The 26,900-nt window shown below is 38.3% G+C and overlaps 1 protein-coding gene across 8 annotated transcripts in view; it reads left to right on the top strand.

Moving 5' to 3' along the window:
* SSBP2 (single stranded DNA binding protein 2) overlaps positions 1-26,900 on the top strand; it is a 115,064-nt gene that overhangs the window by 73,496 nt on the left and 14,668 nt on the right. For 3 of the 8 annotated variants that reach the window (XM_033164696.1, XM_033164697.1, XM_033164698.1), the window contains exons 5-9: positions 3,294-3,383; positions 19,989-20,072; positions 22,589-22,648; positions 23,733-23,799; positions 24,758-24,828. In XM_033164696.1, coding sequence (XP_033020587.1) covers positions 3,294-3,383; positions 19,989-20,072; positions 22,589-22,648; positions 23,733-23,799; positions 24,758-24,828 — 372 coding nt within the window. The remainder of the gene's footprint in view (positions 1-3,293; positions 3,384-19,988; positions 20,073-22,588; positions 22,649-23,732; positions 23,800-24,757; positions 24,829-26,900) is intronic. The other 5 variants (XM_033164699.1, XM_033164703.1, XM_033164704.1 and 2 more) reach the window with 3 other exon arrangements.

Genomic DNA, 26,900 nt, shown 5'->3' with positions numbered 1-26,900 from the left:
TTCAGTTCTTCCTTGCGTCTTCCACTCCGTTCTCCAGCACTGCTGTGGCGCCCCCTGCAATGTGGTGCCCAGTGCGGCCACATGGGTCACAATACACTAAAACCACCTCTGTGGAGTGGGAAGGGTTCAAGCTTCTCATATTCATCTTTCCTAAGCCTTAAATTATTATTTCCTCCTAAATTTTCTTGGATCTCAGCATTATCTTCTACTGAGAACCATGTGATGGTACCTGTGTAGGTTTATGTTGCCACTAAGAGTGCAGCAAGATTAAAGCAAAGGGTGGTATTTATTGGTGTGAAAGGAGATATTAATCTCACCCCTCCAGCTGGGTCTATTCTCCCTGAAAATGGGAATAATGCAATCTTGCAATGCAGTCACAGCCAAAACCTCAGATGCAGACCTTTAAAAATTTCTAGAACCAACAAGACCTAACCCTCGCTTCCACAGTAAACCATTTGCTAATTGCCCCCCTCAGTCATTTAACTTTATTTTCATCCTGAAACCTATGGATTGCGTTTGCTTTAATTCATGTTACCTTCTTCCATAATGCAGTTCAGGAAGCTTGTTCTCTAAGGACCTTTGTATTACAGCTGTGGCTTTCTCGGGAATCATGATGAGCTCAGCAACGTCTGCCTTTAATGTTCAAAACAATCACTGAGCAATAAAAATTAGGGCTCTTTTTGCAATTATTGATTTTGTACTATGATGACTATCTCCCCTTCCCCTTGAAACTCATAAAATTTCAAATAGAAGCTTAAGTTGTTTCGTATTGCTACTCATAGTAGAAGGCTTTGAGGCATATGATGTTTGTTTTGTATGTGTTTAGCACAAAAAGAAGAGCATTGAACAGATAATCTTTCAGTCTAAGATTATGATAGATTAAGAAATGTTGGCACTTGCATTCAGATTTTCCTTTGTGAAACTTAAGAGTGTTTTAATGGCTTACTGATTACAAATAGGTGCTGCTGTATTAAGATTGATATGAAATATTTCATTAACCATATATCAGAAGAGTCTCTTACTTTCACTTTCTTGTAGGTTGGTTTAACTTCTTAAACTAGTCATGTAAAATGTCTTCCCATGGAAATCAGTATCACACAGATTTTCCAAAGCTGTAACCATAAACCGGACTTAACATATCTAAGCTCTGGGTTACAGAAAGTGTTGCAGTTGCCACATAATGCATCTGCGTGGAGCTTCACCTCCGATCTATTTTAAAAAGTCTTTCCATGAGCTCTGAACATGTTACTTGAAATGGCCTAAAGAAAAAACCCACTTCGAAAGGTATTGTTGAGGCACGTTCAAAATAGTTTTTAGTTCATATTTCTTGATTTGGGTATGTATTATTATATTGCAGCCTATTTTGCAAGCTTTGGTATCGAAATTTATTCAAGGAACCCACTATAATGCATTCCATGAGTGTTTAAAATATGTTGTCCGCCAAAGATAGCATTCAGTTTTTCCTGTGCTTTTTCTTGTCCTACCATAGTTGGCAAGAGTTGCAGAATTTAATGATTGAATTGCTAATCAGTAGACAGATTTTCAACTTGAAAAATAAACAAGCATTGTACAACCTGAGCTTATTGTCCTGTCCCGCCCCATTTTTGTTTTGCCTTGGAGTGGGGGGGGGAATGCTTTATGCCAGCCTAATAAAATTTAGTTACAGGTGGGTAGCCGTGTTGGTCTGCCATAGTCAAAACAAAATCGAAAATTCAGATGAAGAAGTGTGCATGCACACGAAAGCTCATACCAGGAACAAACTCAGTTGGTCTCTAAGGTGCTACTAGAAAGAATTTTCGATTTTGTTTTAATAAAATTTAGTTTCTTATGTTCTCGGAATTTCACTGCTCACTTTCCTAAGCTGGACATTATGTCAAAAACTTGGCAATGTAATTCACAATGTTCTTCTACACACAGGGTGCAAAAGTGACATTCAGTGGCCAATTACATTAATTAGAATAAGTTGTATTCCATAGGGCAGATTTTAGCAATTCATTAATAAAATGAAAGTAAATCTCCTTAAGTTTTACGCTCATAGGATTGTGCTGTCAGATGTCTTTGCATTGCTTCAGTCTCACACAATTACAAAATGTTCTGTTCAGATGAAGACTTTAGAAATTAAATCTAACGGGAGGCATAATAATTTTTGTAGTGGATCCCTGCTTGTTCTTCATCAGGAACTTTATTTCCTATTTGCTCAGTTTGAAGGATGTCTAAAGGTAGCTAATTTCATCCTCTGTTTCACTTAGGAAACCTAATTTCTTTTGTTTGTTGCAAAAATTAACATCTTTTCCCCCCAAGAAGCATGGAGAAAATATTGATCTGTTTGTAAGCTAATCTTATTTTAAACCTTTTGGTAAACTTTCAACATCATGAGGTTATATTTACAACATTATTACCAATAGAACAGAATATCCCACAAATACAGCACAGAAGTGTAGAAATGTTCATTCTGACAGAATTTCAATTTTTACACATAGTGAAACTGCTTTACAATGGCTGTGGAAAACAAAGGGGGGGGGGGGCGTTTCATTTTCTCCCTTTCACCTGCCTATCCATGCAGTGTGTTAATTTTCCCCAACCTAGTTCTTGCTTTACCAAAATTCAGCATGATCCAAGTTCAGTTGGGTCACTGGATCTTTTAAATTAGCCTAAAAGTAGCCACAATGGCTCCCGAGGTAGATCAGGGCAATAATGCTTGGAGGACACAAAAGGCTAACCCCCCCTGAAGCTATTTTATGCCACAGAAGGGAGTATGGAAAAGACGGGTACAACATGGGTACCAAACTCAAATTGCAGCTGCTTTTAAGCAAAGAGCAGGATGTAAAGAGATCGTGTCTAGTTCAATCTGCAAATGTTCTTAATTGTGTTTGGGTCTTGCCCATAATGCCATGCCCTACTTTGAATATTGACTGCTTCGGCTGACACATGCTTGTTCCTTGTTTTGTACAGAAGCTTAATTTTGGGCAGAGTTGTAGTAAAAGCATATACAGTACAAGCAGATGGTTGAACTGGGCTTCAGTTTAGCTAAATTAGTAATAAGATTTAAAAATCCGAAGCTTATTCCATGTGCAAGTGTAAGGCAGCCATTTAGTCAAGGAATTTAAGTTTGAGCTTAACATTTTCACTTGTGCATTTTGAAAATGAGGGCTAATGATTAAAAATGGAGGAAACTATGAAAAATGTCATGCAGAGAATTCCTTTCTGCCTTGCCACACTGTGGTCAAAGTAGTATTTTGGTTTTATGCCTATTGTGCAATGACAAAGGTTTATTTCCCCTTTGTTCTTTTCAGAGCGCTGCAGCAGCTCCCAGTCCAGTGCTAGGAAACATTCCCCCAGGAGATGGCATGCCAGTAGGTCCTGTACCACCGGGTTTTTTTCAGGTATTCAGACAAATTATGAATTTTAGGACTTAGAAATGGGTTGGTAGCATTATTTGGCACTGCCAGAAAAGAGTATCACTTCAAATTCTGTATAAAATGCATAGTATTTAAGAACAATAGTGGGTGGAATGGGGAATTAGGACAGGTTCCATGCTCAATAAAAGGCAAGCTTTAAGCTGTTTTATGTCAGGAATTGGAAATTGTGAAACAGTGCAGTAATATTCACTGTTATAGAATATTGGATGTGCAATAGTTCCTTAGTCTAATTATGTAATAGGTGAGGTATTTTCTACACTAACATAAGGAATTAGTTACTTAATATTGTCTTCTAATTAGAATCCATCTAACTGAAATAGCATTATTCTTATACATTACAGGTTAGCAGTATTTTGGAAGAACAGTAGAATAATGCAAATTCAAACTAGCAGTTTGAAGTTCAGAAACTCTAGGAAGCTGTTTCTACTCTTTAACAGGTAGCTATGTAAATCTGCGTATAGGTGTCTTTTTGGTCTGCTCTCATATCAGCAGTCCTGCTACTAATTAGTTATGTTAAGATAAGTGAGAAAAACATTAGGTTAGGAAGCAAGTTACAGAAAGCTTCTCCTCTGAAAGAGATACTAGAAAACCAAGTTAATGGGAATGTACTGCCTTCATTGACTATTTCTGACTTCAGGCATAGAGCACAATAATAATTCAGGGTACACCGTTATATATATTATGTTCTATTGTATAAGTCGGAGAGAGGTGTTGGTTTACTTATTGTAACAGTCTGATGAGCACAGAGAGAAGTACCACTAACATACATTGGGAAAGAGCCTGCTGATTGGCCTGCAGCCTTTTCAAGCAGAGATTTGTGAAACTGCCCACAACTGTGGTGTACTGTTCCCAGAATAGATAAAAATGATTGAACATTTTTTTTATATATAAAAAAAATGTAAAATAGTATTTTCTATTAAAACATCAATTCTGGTAAATGCCATCTCTTTTCTAAAAGTGAAAACAACGAAAATGCCGCCACCGGAGTGGACTGAATCTGTGTGCTTTATTAGGTGTTTCAAGTGGACAGATTATCGGGGGACTATAAAAACTAGATCTTATATATCCATTTGAAAACGTTCAGTGATAGACCATTTTTAAAATATCAAAAATTAATATAAAGACAAGTTTGGACTACTCTGCAAGTTTTCTAAAAAAATAGTCTAATTATCATAAGTAAAACTGCAGTACTGGAAAGAACTTGTGTTATTTGGACCCATATCTTTTAAAGGTTTGTCCTCTGTTCTTTTTCCACCTGTGTCTACCCCTTGGGATTTCCTTTCTGTGTGATGCTTCAGATCCTTGATAATACCATCCAGTTCATTTAACCACAACCTATGACCCTTGAGGGTTTTTTACTGAAGCAAAAGGATTAATTCCATCCTTGTATAAAAACTGTAGTGATTTGAGGATTATATTGTCCATTTGAGAGCAGTTCCTTTGTCTCCACTTTTCCACATTTGGTAACACAGACCAATGAAATTGTTGGTCACTTACCCAGGAGTAAAGAGACCTACTCTGGGCTTATTCTTGGGAATTACATTGCAACAAACAACAAAGCTAACATATAAGGGAGCTTTTCTCCTTTAGAGAAAATTTAACACCAGGAGGTTATGTTTCTACCAGTGCAATTTGTATGAGATAGATGGCAAGGATTATAGTTTTGAGGTTTCAGCTGCCTTTTTGGTGACTTTTTCAGTTTCTCAGTGGTGTTGTTTGAAGTATGTTTATAAAATTGTGTTGTTGGTTGTGGCTGGTGGCCTTTCTGGATAATAGAGTTAATTTTTATATTGGTTATGGTATTTTTACTTAAAGTTGCACTGTTGGGTGGATTTTAGCATTGTTTAATTATATTTATATATTTTGATGATTTCAATTCTTTGAAAAGTGTTTTATGGGAGTTATTCAACTAGATATATAGCATTTAGATTTTTTAGTAATGCCCATGCCACTCAAAATGCATGAGGCCTAATAAAACCACTTTTTTCAGTGCACCTTGTAGTCGTCCATCTGTGTTGCTTTGGTGTTAATACCTCCCTCCTCCTTTCTTTATTATTTTTAAATGATCTGATTTTAAAAGCGAATTGGAATTTAATTCAAACACATTGAAGACTACACTTAAATACTTTTGAAACTGAATCATCACTACTTTTTTCCATTGAAGACAGTATCTTACCTTAGGCAAAGCGTCATAACTAAAAGCAATGCAGAACATGGGTCTGGTTCACACATCACACTCAACCATGGTTTGGCATAATGTACAAGAGCAGGAATGACTGGTGGTGAACCTTGGGTTCAGCAGCCCTCTTGTCTTCTCTTCCTCGTTTGTTTTAAACTTAACATAGTTAATAATAACCATAATTTATTTAATTTAACCATGACAAGCCACAGATGAGCAAAAACAGAGATTCCAAAATTCTTTCTTCTGGCCATGTGGGTAGACAATGGGATGGAGACCATACAAACTGGATGCTTACTATTGCTTGTTCCTGCTTGTGTTGTGTCACTTTAAAACATTCAGTGTGGTGTGGGTAAGTGAATGCAGCCATGGTAGTAGTGTGAGCTTTTTGCTAGACATGGCACAAGGGTTTCAGACAGGAATCTTTCCTGGAAGATGCTGGGGACTGAAGCAATGACCTTCTGCATGCAAACCATTTGCTCTACCTCAGCCTGTGATATTTTGCTAGAACATTTTCACTCTCTAGTGTAGTTTAACCCCTTTTCATTGAACACAGAATTGTTCTAGCGCTGTTTAGTCCTTAGCTGCAGTTAATGAGCTAGCATGACAGACACACCACTCTCCCTTTCCCACACATATAAAATAATGAGCGGCAAAGGTCCTCTGTGCAGAGCAATATACACAACAACAATGATAAAGCTGTAGTCACACTTGAAGGACTTATTGGAACTGTTCCAAATTGTCTTAGGGAAATCTTCTCTCCTGCCACCCAGAACAAAATTGGAACTGTTTTCACATTAGGTTTGACTCACTGTCTATACACAGTTCTACAAAGTTCTATCATTGCTAGTGGTGCAACAATAAAATGGCTAGCACACTTGCAAAGCTAATCAGGGTCCAATATGGTTTCAAATTGGATGGAGGACAAATTGGGATTCCTGCATTGCAGGGGGTTGATGATCCTTGGGTTCCCTTCCAACTTTACGATTCTGTGATTTGATCTGCATATTTCAAGGCTTCCAGTTCCACTCTGCCTTAAAGGAGGCAGACCCCACGACAACGGGAGATCATTGGCGAAGGAAAAACAAGGATGATTGAGGGTAATTATCTTTGAAAATTCTCCCGAGGGACAGAGGAGAATGGGGTTCACTCGCAGTTCATCTCGGTACCTGGCTCTCACTCTGGCATGGAATGCAGGGGGCAGGGAGGTATTGTGTGCAGAAGCACTTTGCCTGCCAAAAACCCTCCAACACGGCCATTAAGAAGCAGAGGTTCTACTGTTACTTAGAGCTTAATTGGACTAAAGTACAGGTGCGTGCTAGAAGAGATGAGATCACAAACTGATGAACAAAACCAACTGCGAGGACTTTAAGTTCTGAACTTGAATAAGACTTCATTCGTTGCAAAAGACATGGAGGGGGGAGCCTTTGGTTTCTTTATTTAAAGTTTTTTTCTCTGCATTTATGATTTGGCAATCCTCCTCTGAGTGTTAGTTCAAATTATATTTGTACACACGAGGATGGAAGAAATTGGATTACAGAAATGGAATATAACATTAAACGGAACTGTGTGTGTAAGAAAAAGGAAAAAGGGAGGGAAACACTATTTTGCAAAAAGTTTACAATGGAAACTTAGAGCAGACTCTTTCCCATCCTTTATTATTTATGGAGTGAACTGAATAACACTAAGAGGACTTGGAATTTAATTTAATTGGTAGTATAATTGCTTATATATCTTCAGTTGGAAGGAAAGATGAAAGGAGTCTGTGAATTTGCCAAGGAACTGATAAGGTTCGTTACGGAGTGATCTGCAGTTTGACAGACTGCTCTTCTTCCCAGGCTGAGAGAGGAAATGGTAAAAACAGGTTATTTATTGGGACAGAGTGACTTTTGCAGCTGTTGTTAAAGTTGCAAAACAACAGTACGGGACAAAGAAATGGAGAAATTTCTAGAACAACAATGGGATATCAGCTCTGTCCAAGGCATGATGGATAATAGCAACAACCAAGGGAAAGAAAGATATAACATCTTACAAGGACAGGAAGAAACACCATGGACAGAATAATTGCCACACACAGGAAGAACAAGGATTGAGTTTGAGTTCCTAACTTGTAGTATTATAAATCATTAGCTGACCCGGCCACGCGTTGCTGTGGCTGATTTAGTGTGATGGGAAAGGAAGATGTAGTATAAAAGAGAAAGTGATGTCTTACCATAGGTCTTTGCGTTGAAGTTGAGGTTGTTTAGGTTTTCTTTTCTTGCTCGTTATTGTTTTTGTGTATATAACTCATTATTAGTATTGTTGTATTTTCTGATTCCTTTTTTTGAATTGTTTGTATGTCTTGGTTTGATGTTGTTGTTGTGTATTGGAGGGCAGTATATTTGTTTGTACAGTATCAGGTTAGGCCGCCCAAACCCGGAAATGGTGAACGGGACGTTTGCAGCAGACCTGACTGTGCTGTTGCTTCGCTGTGTACCTGCTGCTTCTATCAGCAGGCTATCTTGGTGTTAGCAGGCGGCTTAGCTTTCCTACTGATCCGTCTGCCCTCCCAAAAGGTGGACGGGACATTTCCGGGTGCCGTGGCTATGGCGCGGCTTCTCTCTATAGCTGCTGCAGGTGGCATCTAAAAGCCACGGAGGCCAAACTCTGTCTTTGTGCGCGGGCTGCCTTTTGTGGGCGGTGTGCCTGTTGATTGGATGGTGGCAGTGACATCAGGGGGGAGGAGGAGGGATCGGCAATGGGTGTTGTGTGCTGTGCTATTTAACGTCCACTGGCGGGTGCTTTTTGCACAAATTCACAGATTTACCTGGGAAAGGTGTGATGTTTTTACAATCTAGGTACCTAAGATCCTTCCCATATGGCCAAGGCATGTTGTGTCCAAATTTGAAGCCAATCGGTCAAGCGGTTACGGAGAAAGGCGAAAACAAACAAACATGCAGCTTGAAGGATTATATATATATATATATATATATATATATAGATTTAATATGTCAACACAAATAGAAGTTGTTAATATCGCAATTGTTGTATAAGAAATTATTATTATGACTGGAATGTAATGGAAATTAATAAGATTTCAGAACGCAGAAATAAAGCAATCAAGCCATCAGTTCTAGCATGTGGGGGGCCACTTTATCTAAATTATATAATTTGATATTTGAACGATTGGTATTAATAATTGTATTATAAATTGGTATTGTTATAATGAGACTATTATTGGATTGTAATTGAAAACTAATAAATATTATTATTAAAAAATCTGCATATTTCAAGACACTGATCATTTCTGAAAACAAATGAATCTAAATGGTCATTGCCATATTACAGGGATCTATTGTCTAAATAAGTTTACCTTTTCTTTTCTTAATATATTGATTGATATACCAGTTAAGACCATAAAATTATGCTCTCATTCTGCTTGGGGAAACTGTTACAGACAACAATAAATAAATAGTTTTCACCAGGAAATACCAACTTTGAAGAAACTGGTAGATGCCAATGGCACTGAAAGGTATATAAAAGAATAAATGGGCTATATAAAGCTGAGTAAAGTATTGGGCACCAGGAAGGCGCAATGGGTCTCTTATGATAGTCAGTTTTAATAGTAGGCTAGTTCAAAAACAATGTTTCCAGCATAGTTAAAGGGGAGATGTCACCATGTATATGAACGGAGTAAAGTATTGGGCACAATGTATATGAGCTCCCTGACTGACAAAAATTAATACCTCATGATTTTTTGTAATAGAACAGTAGTTTTCAGAAATGTATTCCAGGGAACCCTAGGATTCCTTAGAAGTTCGATAAGAAGGTGGACAAACTTTTTGCAGTGGCAGCTAGCTCACAGTTATCAACCTTCCCTGGTGATGTGTTGCTGCAGAAGTGTTGGATGTTCTTTAAACTTCCCTCTCAATTTGCACAGGTCTCGCCGGTGCTGTCTGTACTGTGCCCTAAAAATTGTAGGTGTGTAGCAGAAATCTTGGCAGCATCTTAGGTTTCTGTGGCACACATTCTCATCAGGTTTCTGCATACAGAGCTAATTTTGAGTGCAGTTTGAAATTTCCACAAACATATGCAAAGAAAATTCCGCATGTGGATTCCCATTTCATGTAACTAGCTGTGCTCATTGCTTTGTGTATTGCTTGCATATTTGCATACAGAGCTGTACAAGTGACCTTTGAAACAGGACACCCAACTGTTGGACAGAATTGGTCAAATACATTTAGACTGCATATCCTTAATTGCTTATTACTAACTAGAAGTGTTAGGCACTTAACAGACTCTCCTAACCACTTACTGCAACTTCCATGTTCTTTACTTTCTTCAATAGTAAGACATACTAGGTTTCTTTCTGAAGGAAGTTATTGAAGACTCACTATGTGACTGTAGTGACAAATATATAGGTAGCAAAGAACAAGCAGCCACACACATAGTGCTGGGTTTAAAGTAGTGATACCATTCATCTACTTTTCCCCTCCCACATAAAGATCACATAACCAAGAAGGTTGCTTCTTACCAACCAGTAGCAGGAAGATTTTTTCCTGTGTGCAGGATCCCTGCCACCTTAATACACAAGAGCATAAACTCATGGAAAAAGGGAGTGAGACTGTTCCATTGAGGACCTTTGTGTTGCATTGCATTGCATTTCATTTATAAGAGAGGGGAAAGTAGAGGAAGAAATGAGCTGGAATGAGCCACAGGAGAAGCGAGACATCTGGGGCCATCATTTTTAGAGATGCTGAGCTTGCACAAGCAGTTCATAGTTCTGATGCTCAATGAAAAAGAATCATTGAAGGAAACATTTTCAGGCATTAGGGATTGCAGTCTCCTGCTATATGTGCTGTTGGCTTTGAGTCTAGGATGTTGTGAACTAGTATGTGTGAGGAATTCATGCTGGGGCAAAAAATACTGAAACCGATTTCCATGTTTGTTTTCTGTGGCTGCCACAAAAAAAAGCCATTTCCTGTTCCAGTGCCTCTGCCATTTGTGCCATAAGGGGCAGCCTGTGCCAATGTGCGAATGCTACACTTTGGACCATAGGATGCAGTACAGAATCTAAATATCATTCTGCACAGCAGGCATCACCAAAACAGATAGAAGCTTTCAGTTGTGGCTAAAATGTAATATGCGAATGAGCATCAAGTGTAATCAGTATGTGATATTGCCACATGGCTGCCCTACCCAGTGGTTCTATATTTAGTGCTTTCCTGGTGCTTCCAAGCTTCATGTTGACAGGTATGTGCTGGAGGGCAGGGGCAGGGAATATTGGCAGCTTCCACTTCAATACCAAATGTGCAAACTGCTTAAATTTCACCTGTGAAAGGGAATGTTGTAGTTGTACTTCCCACATTGTATATGCTTAGCAGTATAAGGCCTGTTTTATGGGTTATTCAATAGATTTGGATTATAATTCTAAACACAGTCAGGGGTAAGCTCCATTTAACACAATGGGTTTTATTTATGAGTAGGATTGTTCTGTACGATTTTTTTTTTTAAAAAAAGAGAAACAAATAGAAATAAGGCAGAACTGGGCTAAACAAAAACTACTCATCCATCTATTTATCTCAGTTTCAAAACCCATATCCATTATTTGACTTCGGGGGTGGGGGAGGTCTGTCCTGAAATGCCAGCAAAAGTTCCTTTTTGAAATTGGTGTTTCAGATACTGCAGTGGAATTGTGCCTCATTGCATGGTGTGTGCATGTCTCCTGATTTGCTCTCTTGGTACATGTGGATTTGCTTATGCTTACAACAGGTAGTGATATAGCCTCATCATGTGTCAGGAGTCAATGCCACAATGCTTCCAGGATAGAACTTTATTGGTTACATAATAACACATAATGTTATTAATAGAAGTCATTGCTAGTCGCAGCGACATTGGAGGCAGCAGCAGAGGCAACGGCTCCTCACTGCTGAGCAAAATTGTCAACTCAATTTGAGGAATTTCCTTTAAACAAAGGACTTTTTCAAAAAGAACTCTTGAAAATACCTGTGATACAGCAATATTGATGAGGAACACCACTGGATTCTGAGCAGTACTAGGCAAAATGGAAATAGTTACAGTGGTACCTCGGGTTACAGACGCTTCAGGTTACAGACGCTTCAGGCTACAAACTCCGCTAACCCAGAAATAGTACCTCGGGTTAAGAACTTTGCTTCAGGATGAGAACAGAAATCGCGCAGCGGGAGGCCCCATTAGCTAAAGTGGTACCTCAGGTTAAGAACAGTTTCAGGTTAAGAACGGACCTGCAGAACGAATTAAGTTCTTAACCCAAGGTACCACTGTACAATTAATGAAACCTAAAGAATGGCAAATTGGCACCACTGGGTGAAGCACATGGTATGATGACACAACATATCACTTCCAATGTGGTAGCACCCCCATTATAGAATATCCTTGCCCTGCCTTCTGGGGTGGAACTGATACCCACATTATTTACTTTTCAGAGGCAGTGGAACATACTTCTTTCCACTGTTTTTTTACAGGGGTTTGATACAATTTAGTCGGCTGGAGGTTAATGGATAGTCTGCCTGCCCCTTTAAGAAGATAGCACAATGTTTTACTTGTTGTTGTTATTTTATGTTGTCTCTCTCTGGGATCATGGATAGATGAAGAGTGGAATAGAAATGGGAATGAATGAACAAATGAATAAAAATGAATAGAAAATACTCCCATGTAATAGCCAGTTGTGCATTCCTTCTAAAGATTTCCGAGAATCAGATTTTAGCCACTTTAAAAAAGAATATTGAAAAGGCTGATAGCTTTCTGTTTTAGAAATTTTACCTGTTAGTGATTAGGACTGGGTTTAAATAGATTTCATTTGCTCCCAGATGTGTCTGCTGCTGGACAGTGTCTGCCTTCCAAGCATTAGTCCAAATCTGGTGTTAGAGAAGTCATATATTTGTATATGCAGTTACTATTGTTCATGTTGTTTGCTGGTAATGCTTATTGCAGTACCTGAGCCTCAAACTCTTGACCTATCTTTATTTGGCCCAACCCTCAGTGATGCATGACTGGAAAATGCATAGGGGAGAAGGCAATATTTATCTGGTTGCAGTTCTTCTGCCTTCCGTGGTGCCACTTGGTAGAGGGGGTGCATTTTGGAGGTACAGGGGGCTGCTACTGGAAGGGAGAACTGAAAAGCTCCTGTACATGAGCTGAACACTGCCTGTGGTGCTCTGGAGCCAGCACATTGATTTCCACCCCCCTCCCCAAGTCAAGTCATGCAGAGAGTAGAGCACAGTTCATATTTAACTCACCAGGGAGATGCCGTAAGGATGTTAACTCTTGAAGCTCTGAGAGAAAGATTTTCTCAGATACTCAGAGGCAAATAACCAGTGGCTAAACTTCTGCTAGTGACTGATGAAAATTAATGTTGGTGTGATAGCTAGAACATAGAAGAAATGTGAAAACAGTAATAACTGCATGATTGCTTTGTTATGTGGACAGTTTCTTGGTGTATTATGGGACATATTAACAGAATTTGAAATTGCCGAATTATCAGGTGTTGTTACCAGTGCCATTCTTATATGATAGTACAGTGATGAGAAAATTTGTTGATGGCTAGTTTCAAAGTCATATTTTATATGCTGTTCTTATGTAAAAGCTTGTGGAAATGAGTATATGAAGTATATAAGATTATCTTGCCATCTAGTGGCTACTGTATTTCCTGCATTTTTACTTAACGGTTGGAAGGTATTGGGATTGAAGTGTAGTTTATCTAGTTTATAGTCATAGTGTATGTAAGATACAATTACATGTTAATGAAAGATTTCAAAACACCATAAAGTCAATGTGAGATTTTCCATTTTTCTATGGCATATTGAGTACAGTAAGTTACAATAGCCCTATTGCCACCTTATTGTTGTTGATACAAATTACTAAATGCAAGACTTATTACCAGTTCCATTTTCTTTCTGATTAAAATGGGTTGAATAGAATATATTAATAAAATAATCTTAAATATTCATGAGTGGCTTTAAAATGATTAGCTTTTCTTTAGATTCTAGTCTACAAAGGATCTTGAAGTTGCATGTATTGTAAGTTACCTTGTGCTAATGATGTTAATAGGTTTTGCAACTTACATAGAGAATGTGGAATTATTTCAGAAAAGATATATTTGTCTATCTTGAATGCTGTCCTCTTCAGAGTCAGCGAAGGATATGTTCCTGGTATTTTCTATGTGGTTCACCCATAGAGACCCTCACATCCGCATTTGTCTCAGTGACCAGAGTTCCTTCCTTCAACTCCATACCTGGGAAGTTCTGGAAAGCTTGTGAAAACACATTGTGATTCTCTCCTCATTTTGGTGATAGAATGAAGTGTCCTGAAGTTATGGAACCCAATTTTTGCAGGAGACAAACTAACATTATACAGTTTCCAAATGCTGCTGTTCCCATTTGCTGGGGTTTATTGAATAATTAAAAACAACAACAACAAATGAGCAGTTTACTTGAAGGCAAGATATCATTTTCCTGAAACAATTCTTTTTATCATCTGGAAAGGCACTTGTTTCCCCTTTGCATTAATCAGCATGTCTCTGATAGTCCAGTTTTGACTCATTCTCTTTGACTATTGAAAAAATCAGTGGTATGAATCTCAGGTGTTGTGTTCTGCCCTGTGAAGAATGGAAAGGTGGTGCTTGAACCATTATGAGTAAAATTATATGGAGATCTTAAAGAGATGCTGTTATACTTTTTAGACAGGGAGATGACATAAGATCATATGAAGAAGTTCACAAAGTATTTGTATGGTATGGATTAAAGCATGGCTGTCAGGTTTTTCCCAAGTGTTGCTCATGAGTAACAACAGAGCCTTCAGTTGCTAAGACTATTTATTGTGCATTACTATTTTACAGTGTAGAGCTAGTCCAAAACATGACCGCTCAGTCACTTGCAGAATCTGGAAGTGCCCCTCTCCGGTTTCCCGCCCAACACCAAAGTCTCGGCACCCTAAAACGATATCTGCGGTGCCTCCTGAACCCCCAATGCTGTGCTGGCGCCGGAAGTGGCAGTTCGTCCTCAGATCCTCTCTGGCTGGCGGTGCTGGGTCTTTGCCCAGAGTCTCCAAGCCTCTGTAGCTCCTCCTCCCTTGGAGAGAGCTCAGGCAAAAGGCTGGAGAAGGAGGAGTCCGTCGACAGAAGCGGCTGGGGTTCCCTTTAACATAGAGAGCCCTCCTCTCACGAAGAGCTTCTCTCCCAGGCCTCCTCCCGAGGAGGACTTCTTTCCCTGCCCTCCTCCTGAGCAGGACCTCCAACCAGCCCTTCCTCTCGAGTAGTCCTCCTGTCCCCCTCCTCCTCAAGAGGAGGATCTCTCTCCCCTCGCTCCTCACAAGGAATACCTTTGCCCCGGCTCTCCTCCCGAGTAGGACCTCCCCTCGCCCTCTCCTCGTGAGGAGCCAGGCAATCCCTGACAATGGCATACAAATATTTTTTGTCAAGATTATTGTGTCTGAGGCAGACAATTTTTACAAGTGCTTTGTAACTTGATTCACAGGCCAGTCTTAGGAGACTTTTGGGTTTTGTATTTGTTTGCTGTATGAGTTAGTGAGAGAGGACCTGAAATTCATAAAAAAAACATGTTGGGAATATTTTGGGAAGAAGTACTTCTGAATAGTCTTGCTGTAAGAAAGAGTTGTCTTTATTTTCATCTAAATATATATTGTGGCAGAGCTGGATTCCTTTAAAGCGAGCTATGTATACTGACAGTAGTGGATTTCCAGACCTTTCATGGCCAGCAAAGGCATATTGGAGAAAAATTGCATAGTGATTGTAGGACAATTCAATTCATAGTGAATTCATCCATGTTTCACACTTTCTTGAAGCTACATTCTCTTTCAGGTTTACTACCCCTTAGGAAACACAAACTAATAAATTCCTAGATTGTTTTATTCATTCATCCTGCTGTGTTCCAAAGTTAACAGTACATAAAAATATAGGCCAACACTCAAATGAGCCATTTATTAGTTCCCCGCTGTACATGAACTTGTTACAATGCATAACAGATTATTATGTGCCGCTGGAACCACAGCCACTTTCCTATTTCACACTTTCCTTCACACTTCACCTTCGAAGGTGCGCTCTTCCATTGTCTCCAAGACAGACGGATGCCAACTAATAATTTACCATGATGTGCAAACAAGCTCACGGTCTATTAGAGGTGCATTTTAATGAAGTACATGTGTGCAGATATAAAATACAACATACTGTAAACTAAGCCAAATTTCTGAGTAACACAAAAATGCAGTGGTACCTCGGGTTAAGAACTTAATTCGTTCTGGAGGTCCGTTCTTAACCTGAAACTGTTCTTAGCCTGAGGTACCACTTTAGCTAATGGGGCCTCCCGCTGCCACCGTGCGATTTCTGTTCTCATCCTGAAGCAAAGTTCTTAACCCAAGGTACTATTTCTGGGTTAGCAGAGTCTGTAACCTGAAGCATCTGTAACCTGAAGCATCTGTAACCCAAGGTACCACTGTAGCTCTAGTGTTAGCGGATGTCCCCTCTGGTGTCAGTGTTGGGGGCAGACCCACGTGCACAAGTGGTGGTCGTTCTGTGGCTTGTACAAAATTCAAGCAGATCAGTTCTACTTCATTTATCAGTATAACTGAATAAAGTAAAGACTTGTATTGATGACAGGCTGATTTTCTGAAGCTTATGGAGGATAAGTGGTGGTGGTGGTGTTTAAATTGGCCTTAACATACTGTTCTATGCTCCATTGTTTTACTTAGAAAGTTCTTTAGCGAATGTAGTTGCATCAAACAATTTTAGCTTGTTTCTATGTGCTTTCAAAACAGATAATTATTTAAATTGGGCAAATGTATATAATATAATTTTCAGTTTAGAAGCAAAGCATAAATGTTTTTGTGGATTTGCATTGTATTCTTGTTGGATTTTTCCTAGTAAAGGAATCCTGTTATGATACATAAACTATTAATTTAAGCATCAGTATATAAATGCAGCCTCTTATGTACAATTTCGTTTTAAGGTTTTAGTAACAAGAACCACAGGAGTTCAGTTTTCTAGTTTCACAATTTAGGAACTAAGACATTCTGATACTAGCTTTGTCATAGAAGTGGTCCTGCTTGTTATGGGATTACTCGTGGACTTTCTATTTTGCATTTACTAGTGTGTTTCGTGTTACAATATATTGTACCTTTTCAACATAGGCTAGCTAGTTCGCAAACACTCAAGAGACATCTAGTGTGAAAGAACAGAATACATCGATTTCATGGAAGTAACTTCAGAAAAACTAAAAACATGTTTATATAATGTGCCTAATCCAGAGTCATCTTGCATAAGCAGTGGTTCGCTCCTTCTTGTGAGTGAACATTGTGTGCTCCTTCCAGAATGTTCATGTGACATTCTTATTAGCAGGAAAGTCCTTTACCACAGGAGTGCTCTATGTTCTTTTGTACATACTCTCTGCTTGGATTAGAGACTACTGTGTAATATACAAATGGTGTGCATTTTTGGCACTGCAAACTGGGTAGAGAGAAGAAGAAAAATATTCTTACAAATTACGCTTAGGGCTAGGACCAGATTTCTTGGGGAAGGGGCAGTTGCTGTGGTGCTGACAGTTCCCTCTTACCCAAGCACAGGACAGAGCCCAGCCTCTATATGCTTTCTCTGCCTCCACTGCTTTTGTGGTGGTAGTAACACCACTCTCTGTCTTCCCTGGGTTGCCAGCCATGTTTTAGCAGTGGATGGAAGGTGGCACTTTTAACAGGATCTAAGCTATGCTCCTTTCTGTGGTTGCCACCTGCCATCTTAAGTTACTGATTATGCAATGTCCCAGCTTATAGATTCCTATAGATTTCATAGGTCTGTAGCCCAGGGCATTATATGCCCCAGCTGTGTTGACATTTTGCCGGTTTTTGAAGACTCACCTCTTTACATAGGCGTTCCCTTGATTTCTCAACCTGAGTCCTGCTGTGTTTTAATGACACTTGTTTTATTGTGTATTTTAATTAAGAATATTTATATTTTAATGGTAGGTGTATCTTAGTTTTTATACCTTGCAAGTAACTTAGCATTCTTTGGCATGTTATTTAACATGGCAGACAGTCACCATGGATGGGAGGCAAGCTGGTTTCTTGTTCAGAAGTGGAACAACTGTCCATTACTAGAAAAAGCACCTGGGGAAAAGAGGTAAATGGCATCATGGTTGTGCCAGCGAGGGGCCATTGGACTGTGCCCAACCTGGCTGACTGCTAGTGCCAGGCCCAAGTAAGGTGAAAAAATCAAGCAGTGTAAAAGATAGCTGCAGTATAGGTATGTCTCAGTACTATTCAGAGCACAAATGAATGTGTAATGCAATAGAAGTCCTGTCATTGGTTGTGACCTGCACACTTACAGGTATCTCTTTCATTGTTTGATCTCTTGGCTTTGATTTAAAGCTTTTCCTCCTCTCTGTTCCTAGCCACAGCAATTTACTACAGCATTTTTGCTCTACCTTCTGTTACTAAGATACCCAAGGCTGCTATCACAATTTACTATTTTACTATCATCATAACATAGTAAAAAATGCTTTTTTGTAACTAGATATAATTTATTTTTACTTTTTTCTTATGACCCCTGCTTTAGCAGTAACATTAGCGAAGAATATGACATCCACACTGTCAGTGTCTGTAATATCTAACATCCTGTTCAATATTATTTTTGGAATCACATTTTCACAGCTTCTTGAACCATCATCAGTCAAAAAATTGAGAAGAGCATATTTTCCAAAAATCCACACCAAAGAAAACATTCTCTTCCGCTGTAGTAGTGTGTTCACAGAATTGTTAAAGCAAATTTGCATCCTATAATAAAATCTTGGAAATAATTTTTCGTGGCACCCTGCTGCAGCCATGTGTTTTGAAGTAGAGTGTCATAAGTAAAACTAATTTCTTATTGTTAATGAGTGAGCTAAAAGCCCATATATGTTATACTAGAATACTTTCAATCCCTGCTGTAGAGTTAGTACTATCAGAGTAGTACAAGCCTTACAGATTGAGTGCTCACCCTGCTTTTTCTAACATGTGGCCAGCACTGATGAGATGTAGTCCTTATCCTTCTACTTCCTTTCCTTTACGATATTCTATCATGGAAAATGTACAAGTATTTTCCCCACACAAATAGCTCAGTCAATAGAGCATGAGACTATTAATCTCAGGGGCATGGTTTGAGCCCCACATTAGGTTAAAGATTCCTGCATTGGAGGGGGTTGGACTAGATGACCCTAGTGGTCCCTCCCAACTCTACAATCCTAGGATTCATTTGTGTGGAGCTGTGCGTCTTGACTTCTGTCCTTCTTTGCTCACAGTTTTCAGAGTCCCGTTGTAAGCAGCTTGATTGCTTTTGTGACATTTGTAACTTCCTGCTGCCTGTTGTTGTTTTACTAATCTTGGATTTGTATGTCAACCTTCAAAAGCTCTGTTGCTTCTGCCACAACACTACCTGAAAGTCAGTTTTTAAATATAGGAAACTGTTTTCTGTTTTCTATAGGTTCTGGTCCTAAATGTTTTGTGGTGGTGGTGGTGGTGGTGTGTGTGTGTGTGTGTGTGTGTGTGTGATAGAATAACATTTTGTTTTGCGACGAGACCTCATATAGATGATAGTTCATCCCATGGGATATTTGAGTAAAAAAAAATGAGGTTAGTACAGTTGCAGTTCTTTTTGTATTGCTTTTTTGCAGGGATAACATTTGAACTTCAAAATGACGATAATAGTTTTTATTAAACTTTATGCACAGTATGGCAAATTGGTTTAAATTATTTGCTGTATTAATTTGGTTAAGGGTAATTTACAGGTACCCAAATTAACAAACAAGTGTTCAGATTAAAATAATAATAATCTTCCTCCCCATCCCACATCTTACTGACATTTCACATGCTTGGATTAAACTTTTTTCTCTGTTATGAAGCACATACACTAGATTTCATAAGTAAACAAAAGTTTTAGCCTTCAGCCAGTGAAATTCTATATTTTTGCATCTAGCATCACTGTTTAATTTCTACAGTGGAAGTATTCCAAATTGTTTTGTCTCTTGTAGTACTAGCCCAATCACTGGTACAAGTCTTTCCTAGTGCAAGACTGCATGTGTAATTACACTGTTCATGGGCATCTGATATGCATGGTCCTGCTAAATGGTTTTTAGTAGGCTAATATTTTTCATCACCATTTGTAAAGTACTCAAAATGGTGCTCGTATGCTGCACTGGAGCAAGTAGCGTGTTGAGACCCTGAATGGAACTGCCACCCAGATTCAGGTCATGTTCCATCCTGAAAAGTGTTGGAAGTTTGGAATGAAATTGGGGGAAAATAAAAAAAATCAAATCAAATAAGGAATAAAATGGGATAAATAGCCTAGGAAAAGAATGTTTCTAATCTTTCCCCCCAATTTTATTAATCCATAGGGACCTGCAGGTTCACAGCCTTCACCCCATGCACAGCCCCCCACTCACAACCCCAGCAATCCCACGATGGGACCTCATGGTCAGGTAGGAGGGTATACAAAAGCACCCATATGAAACACTTTACTTGCAACTGCCATTACAACGATAGTTTGCTCATTTCAAATTTATCATTTAACTTTTCTCTTGTCCACCTAAAGTGGTTCGTATTTTGAACCACACTTTTCCTACCCGCTGTCCCCTTTCCCCATAAATCTCACCATCTACTTAATAAATTGTGTGGTCTTGTTCGTCTGTCTGTCTGCTTAGTTACTTTCCCAGTACCCATGTACTTTGTAACAGCAATTTTGGCATACAATGTGGGCCAGCAAATTTTCCGCAATAATATTCACACATGTGAATTCTTACTACTTATCTGGTTTTGTATGCAGCATTTTTCATACGTTTTGGACCAACAATTGACTATCTAAAACCATTATTCGATTGACACAAATGTAATAATAGTTTGGAAATGGATGGTTTCAGCTATTGTTCGTTAAGCTTGCCAAACCCTTTGATGCCAAAATGTTGGTAAATCATTTGGAATGTTTTCATATACTAATTTATTCTTATGGCATGATTTACTTTCTTTCAAATAGGCCTAGAACCTTGCTTTGTTTTTGTTTTTTCAGTTCTTGAGCACATACCAGTGATCTTTAGTTGTGGTTTCTTATTCTGAGGGGAAAGTGTAGGCTTCTTATGTGGGGCCATTGGGAACTAAGCAAATGAATATTTCAAAATAGTGTCTACTTTGCGGTGTAAACATTTCCAAAATATGGGGGGGGGGGATTTGGGAGCTATGAGATCTGTATCCATCATTTAATAGATCATGGCGTTTCACAAGCTACACAATTTGGAGTTCTGTGTTGTCTAACTACAACTTGACTTACAGGCATTGTGGTACACCAGTAATATTTAAATCAAGTACAAATCAAGTTCAGCAATAAGGCTATTTTCCTTTTTCATCAGTATCTCTTAGTATTTTGATATCAGGTAGTATTTCTGTGTGTTGTGTGTAACGTTACATAATTTTGACCTATGTAATGTTCAGAAAACATTTTAGATTATATGTCTTACTGTTTAAAGTTCTGGCTTAGAGGTTGGTAGCTGTTTAGGAAAACAGCAGTCAACCCAGGGCATTCCATATAAATAGCACGTGTTCGAGTGATATCTGGGATATTCTTGATCATTCCTTCAACTAAACAACTCTTCTTTATAATTATTTGGATCCAAAAGACAGTATAGTGACCTAAAACTTCCATATCTAGCTGCCTGCAAAATGAGATTCCATTGCAAGTTAGCAGAGAGGCTGTTTGGGTTTAGCATGCAGTTAATGAGCAGTTTAAATAATTGAATTTAGCACCGTAGTAACCTAGCAGCAAACATCTGCTGTATTAATGTAAGAGTTTGGAAATGAAGATCTATCTGGGTCTTGCATGCAGGTTGTATAAGTGACTCAGTTTCAGAGCTCAATTTTTTATATTATATGTATATTTACAAGTTTTTATTTGCACTGTCAATATATTGGGTTTGTAAACTTTGTCTAAATGGTAATCTTTATTTTAATTCTCTTCTCTATGTGTCATGTAAACAAAGTTCCAGAGAATAATGTTCTATGTCTAGTTACCATTATAATGTGAATCCCTGAAACTGGAACGTTATCAAAGATGCAGATATAGGTATTAGACCAGGCATCCCCAAACTTTGGACCTCCAGATGTTTTCGACTACAATTCCCATCATCCCTGACCACTGGTCCTGTTAGCTAGGGATCATGGGAGTTGTAGGCCAAAACATCTGGAGGTCCAAAGTTTGGGGATGCCTGTACTAGACTCACAGTTTTTATAGAAACCCCCCTTACAAAAGACAAGAAATTGTTGTTTGAATTACAGGTAGAGCTAAACCAAAATATTTTAAGTTTTTATGTCAAAATGTGGGTATTTGATAAGGGAGAACCTATTGTTAAACAGCAACGCAACCTGAATGAAAATTCAAAGTCTTTTCCTGCTTCTCATCCAAGTTCTTGACATTAATCATAACTCAAGCAGAACTGTACAGAATCACCCCAAGTTTGGTTTGTAAGGCCACGAGGAACAATCTAAGCCTCTGAACAAGCTCAGGAAATCTCCTGGCCTGACTTTGCTAAAGTTTAGACAGTCCTTTTATATGTTCTTGGTAAGCTCTGTCTTAACCTCACCCCCAGCCCTGCTTACAGTCACATGGCTTAGAACAGTGCTAACACAGTATGCATAAAGGGACTGTTCCTACATTCCTAACTTGTATTGCAAGATTCCTATGAGTGTAGGCACTGTTTTCTTTCAGCTCTACAAGAACTGGGTTGGAGGTATTGCTTTTCTGAGAACAGAAGTGGTGATGCCTAGTGGCCCCAGAATGTTGATAGTCCCAGATTACAGGAATCAATAAATGTCAGTTGAGAAGTACAGTAACATCTGTCACTGCTCGAATCACTTAACGTTCTTGTTAGTTGTGAGAACTAAAGTTTTTCAAGGATTTAATTTTAAATGGCTATATCTGTGTTCTTAATGTAGTTATTTTCTTTTGCAGCCTTTCATGTCCCCCCGATACCCAGGAGGCCCAAGGCCACCTTTAAGGATACCCAATCAGGTAACAGTCCTTTTATTAATGAAACGCAAGGGGCAAGAGAAAACTGAACCAGAAAAGTCAAAACTCTGCGTACTTTCTTTTTGAGAACAATACCAGTAATTTCAACAAACTCCAAACATTATACAGGCATTTGACAAGGCAAACCAAATTTTATTGGAAATGTGCCATATCAGCCTCTTGATTCCCAGAAGTCTAGGTCAAGAGTCTGAGGGGTTTTGTCTCTTGTACTTTTATCAGTCAGTAGCAGCAAAACAAAAAAAAGAAAAGAAAAAAGAACTGCAGAAGTGAATAAACTGTGTTGTTTAATGTGACACTAACTTTCTTCGCAACCATCAGCCATGGTGGGCAAATGAATGCATGGCACACACTGTGCTTCACCGCCCCCACCACCAATATTTTTTTTTGGGGGGGTTGCATTTTTTATTTGAGGCAAGACAAAGACAGCCTCCATTTAAAGAATGACAGCAGTTTACGAATTGGACCCTCTGAAAAATTCAGTTTATAGAGCGAGTGCACAGCAAAAAGCCTCATCTAGAAGAGCACTCAGAAGTCTGCTCAATCAAGACTTCCCCTGTCTGTGGGTGGATTTTTTCATTTTATATCAGGATTCTAAAAAGCACTGCTTAATATAAGGCATGGTTACAGCACTGATTGTGTTATTTCATGTTATAAAACTTGACCAAAATTAGCATGGTTAAATACGTGCTTAATTTTCATGTAGTCGTTAACCAATGTTCCATTGAAATCAATGGATTTTATACAGTGTTCCTATTGAGGTTTCCAGCAATTTTTGGTTAACAAAAGGCATCTAATAACTGGGTGAACAAAGTTAATTACAATCAAAATGATAGGCATGTTTGGAACTGGAAACCATTGTAGTTTGTGAAAATGTAAGGAAAGTCAGAGGTAGCTTATCTTAAAAACCTAACTCAATAAAGTATTTTTTTAATATTTTAATAATATTAAAATATTGTTTTTATATTTAATATTGCCTGGCATTTGAAACACATTGCATTTTTTTTAAAAAAGCCTCTCTCTGTTCATATATAATTGAACTTTTAAATGTTGGTGTTTTTATTTATAGGCACTTGGAGGTGTCCCAGGAAGTCAGCCATTATTGCCTAGTGGAATGGATCCAACACGGCAACAAGGTAATCTGTATCATCAATAGATAACAGCATGTTGATTCAGAAATCTTACTCTCACTTCTTAGAATGTTAAGCGATCAGAGTGACAGGCAAAAATGAACACAGTTGCGGCACTGCAGGTGGGATGGTTCTGTTGTTCTTCTCATGGATGTCCCATGGCATAGGATACAAGGGAAAAACCTTTGTAGTTAATCATCTCTTAATGCCAAGGGAACAGCTTCTATGCCTAAATCTGGAGTTTGAATCATTTTACTTTTGCAATATAAATTGAATAATGACATTCTTCATATTGAGGTCAAAATTGATGGGGATAAATAAGTATTTTTTACCTAAAGGTCTCTGATGATTCAAATATCTTACCTATCATAGCATTTCCTTTCCCTAAAACACCATTGCTTAGGGATTACCCAAGAAGCTATTGCATCCTGCCCAGAATCTTTGCGCTATATTCAGCAGCTACCCCGAGTTCCTAACTGTTTTCCTTTTGAATAATTGAAATATGTAATGTAGTTATATATTATTTAGCACTGTCAGTTAAAGAATGCTTAGTAAATTGCATTAGTTGTTTTAAAATTATACAGTTCCATTATTACTTCCGGCCTCCTTCTTTGTCTAAACATAAAAGTGGAGGTTCATCCCATAACTTGTCTATAGTGAACTGGTTGTTGGGGCTGAATGTTTTATTAAGTCCGCATATGAGTTAAGCTAAAGTTCTGAAGTTTAGAAGAAAGTTCTGAAGTTTAGAAGAGACTGCCTCTGTGTTAAAGAAAGAACAATAATCTATGATGGTGCCTGCCATATGAATGTGTGTATGATAAATATTTGCATTAACTATGATTAACAATTTGTTGGTGGGGGGGTGAAATCTGATTTAAGAATGTGCCTCTGAATATAAAGACATTTTAATCAGCTAACCTGATTATTGAACTAAAGGTTGTACCCTAATACATGTCTTTTCCAGGACATCCAAATATGGGTGGGCCAATGCAGAGAATGACTCCTCCTAGAGGAATGGTTCCCTTAGGACCTCAGGTATATTGCTTGTGTTGCAGTTCACATGGCCATGTATATAAAAATTCCCACTTTTCATGTGGAACTTATAATGCAACTATTTGTAGTTGCTACGTGTAAAAGGCATGACTTCCTGCAGAACACCTATGCTACGTCCCTGAAACCATTCCTTGCTTGGTTAGACCAAAATCCACCTAGCTCAGCTTTCTGCTTCCAACAGTGGCGTCTGGAAGCTTAAAAATAGATCATGAAGAACACATTTTCTACTTGTTCGTTTGTTTGTTCTCACCACCCTGTACTTAGAAATTATTCTACACATGGATGATTCATTTACCTATTAATTCCATGAATCATCAGGTATAGAAGCAGCATATTTCTGAGTATTAAATGCCTGGGGAAAATAGTGGTGTTGCATTGGTAAGGGAGCTGTAACCATAGTTTGTTTTGCGTATCTGTGTTCACTGACTGTAGTTTTAAAAATGTGCAATTTGTTGCTACATTCATTTTTCTTCCACTTAACTGAAATTGCATTCAGAATAAAGCCCTTGGTATTTCTCATTTGTTTAATAACTACATTAGCTATTTCTAGGAGAAATGCAAAATAACGTTTTTAAAAGACAGAAAATATGAAAGAAAGAAAAATTAATTTAACTTTCTAATTGTTGGCCATTCACCGTCTTTTTGAACCTATCCCTATACAGTGGTACATTGGCTTTGGGACATTTCCGTTGCCGAAAGTTTCGGTTTTTGCATGACCAAAACCTGGAAGTAAATGCTTCCGTTTTCAAACATGCCTGAGAAGTCAAACAGTTTCTGCTGCATGTATCTGTTGTTTTTCACACTTTTCTCAATTGAATTGGCAGGCCACCCTTTGCGCCTCAGTTTTCTAATGTTTCGGAAGTCGAATGGTCTTCTGGAACAGATTACATTCAAAAACTGAGGTTCCACTGTAAATCTCCTCATATGTCCCTCATAATACTGAATCATTCAAGTAAGACTTACTCAGATTTGCCTTTTAAAATATTTTAAACCATTTGACAAAATTGTATACTTTCACATAAATTGTATACTTTCACAGAATCAATAATATCCAAATCCTTTCCTATAACAGTTTTAGCATAGAAACTGATTTAGTTATTTTAGCTTCAGTATTCAATAAACATCTTAGTTTCACAAGGTGGAAACTAGTGTGAATCCTCAGATTCTTAATCAGAAAAAATTGAACTGAATAGCATGAAAATCAGTCAAGCTTTTGCTGAAAGTTTTAAAAAGAGGACAGTTTTTATATTTCAGAATGTGTGTGTTTATTTTGAAGACCTCTATTTCTGGAAGACTTCAGTAAAATATGACATAGCTCCAGAACCATGTTGTTATACATCAGCATGACTGGAGCACATGTCCTACAACATGGGTTTGTTGACTGGACTCATCTAGGGCTCTTTGTTTTAATTTTTGTTATAATTAGAAAGTGTTATATGAGTACACTTACAAAGTAAATAGTATTGGCCACTTTTAAGAACTCAAGCCTGACTTCCCTTCTCACAACAGATTGACATGCTTTCTCTTTGAATAGTACAATTCTTATAGCTGAGAATACACACAGTCTAAGATGGTCATGTTACGGCTACGTACATTGGGTGATGCCCAGTTATTCCTGTCCGCTGGTAAAACAGACTTTTGCTTGTGCAACAGGACTTTCATCTCCTCTCCTTCTCCCTGCAGCCCACACCCAGCACATCAGCTTCAAAGGGTTGAAGGATCTTACGATCCCCACCCGGTAAATAGCACAGTTTCCAGAATCGATTGCTATATGTGACAGCCTAAGAACTAGGTGGAGAGCACATTTTCGTTTTGTCCCGAACATAGCAATGGGCTGTTCATAGGCATTTCAGTACATTTTTCATGCCTTCTGAATAATTTCCCTGCTCCTTGCTGTAGATTGCTTATTAAGTAAACTTAGCAGTCATCTTATTCAGTATAAGTATATACTTTTAAATGTTAAATACTAACACTAAATAGGCTGTTTACTTTTTTAAAAACATCAATTTGAATCCCTCAAAATGTCTGTGGAATACAAAGTCAACTTTTGTGAA

Source organism: Lacerta agilis, chromosome 11 (assembly GCF_009819535.1).
Source record: "Lacerta agilis isolate rLacAgi1 chromosome 11, rLacAgi1.pri, whole genome shotgun sequence".
Taxonomy (NCBI): Eukaryota; Metazoa; Chordata; class Lepidosauria; order Squamata; family Lacertidae; genus Lacerta; species Lacerta agilis.
The sequence above is the reverse complement of the archived record's forward strand: the minus strand, read 5'-3'. Positions and strand labels throughout refer to the sequence as shown.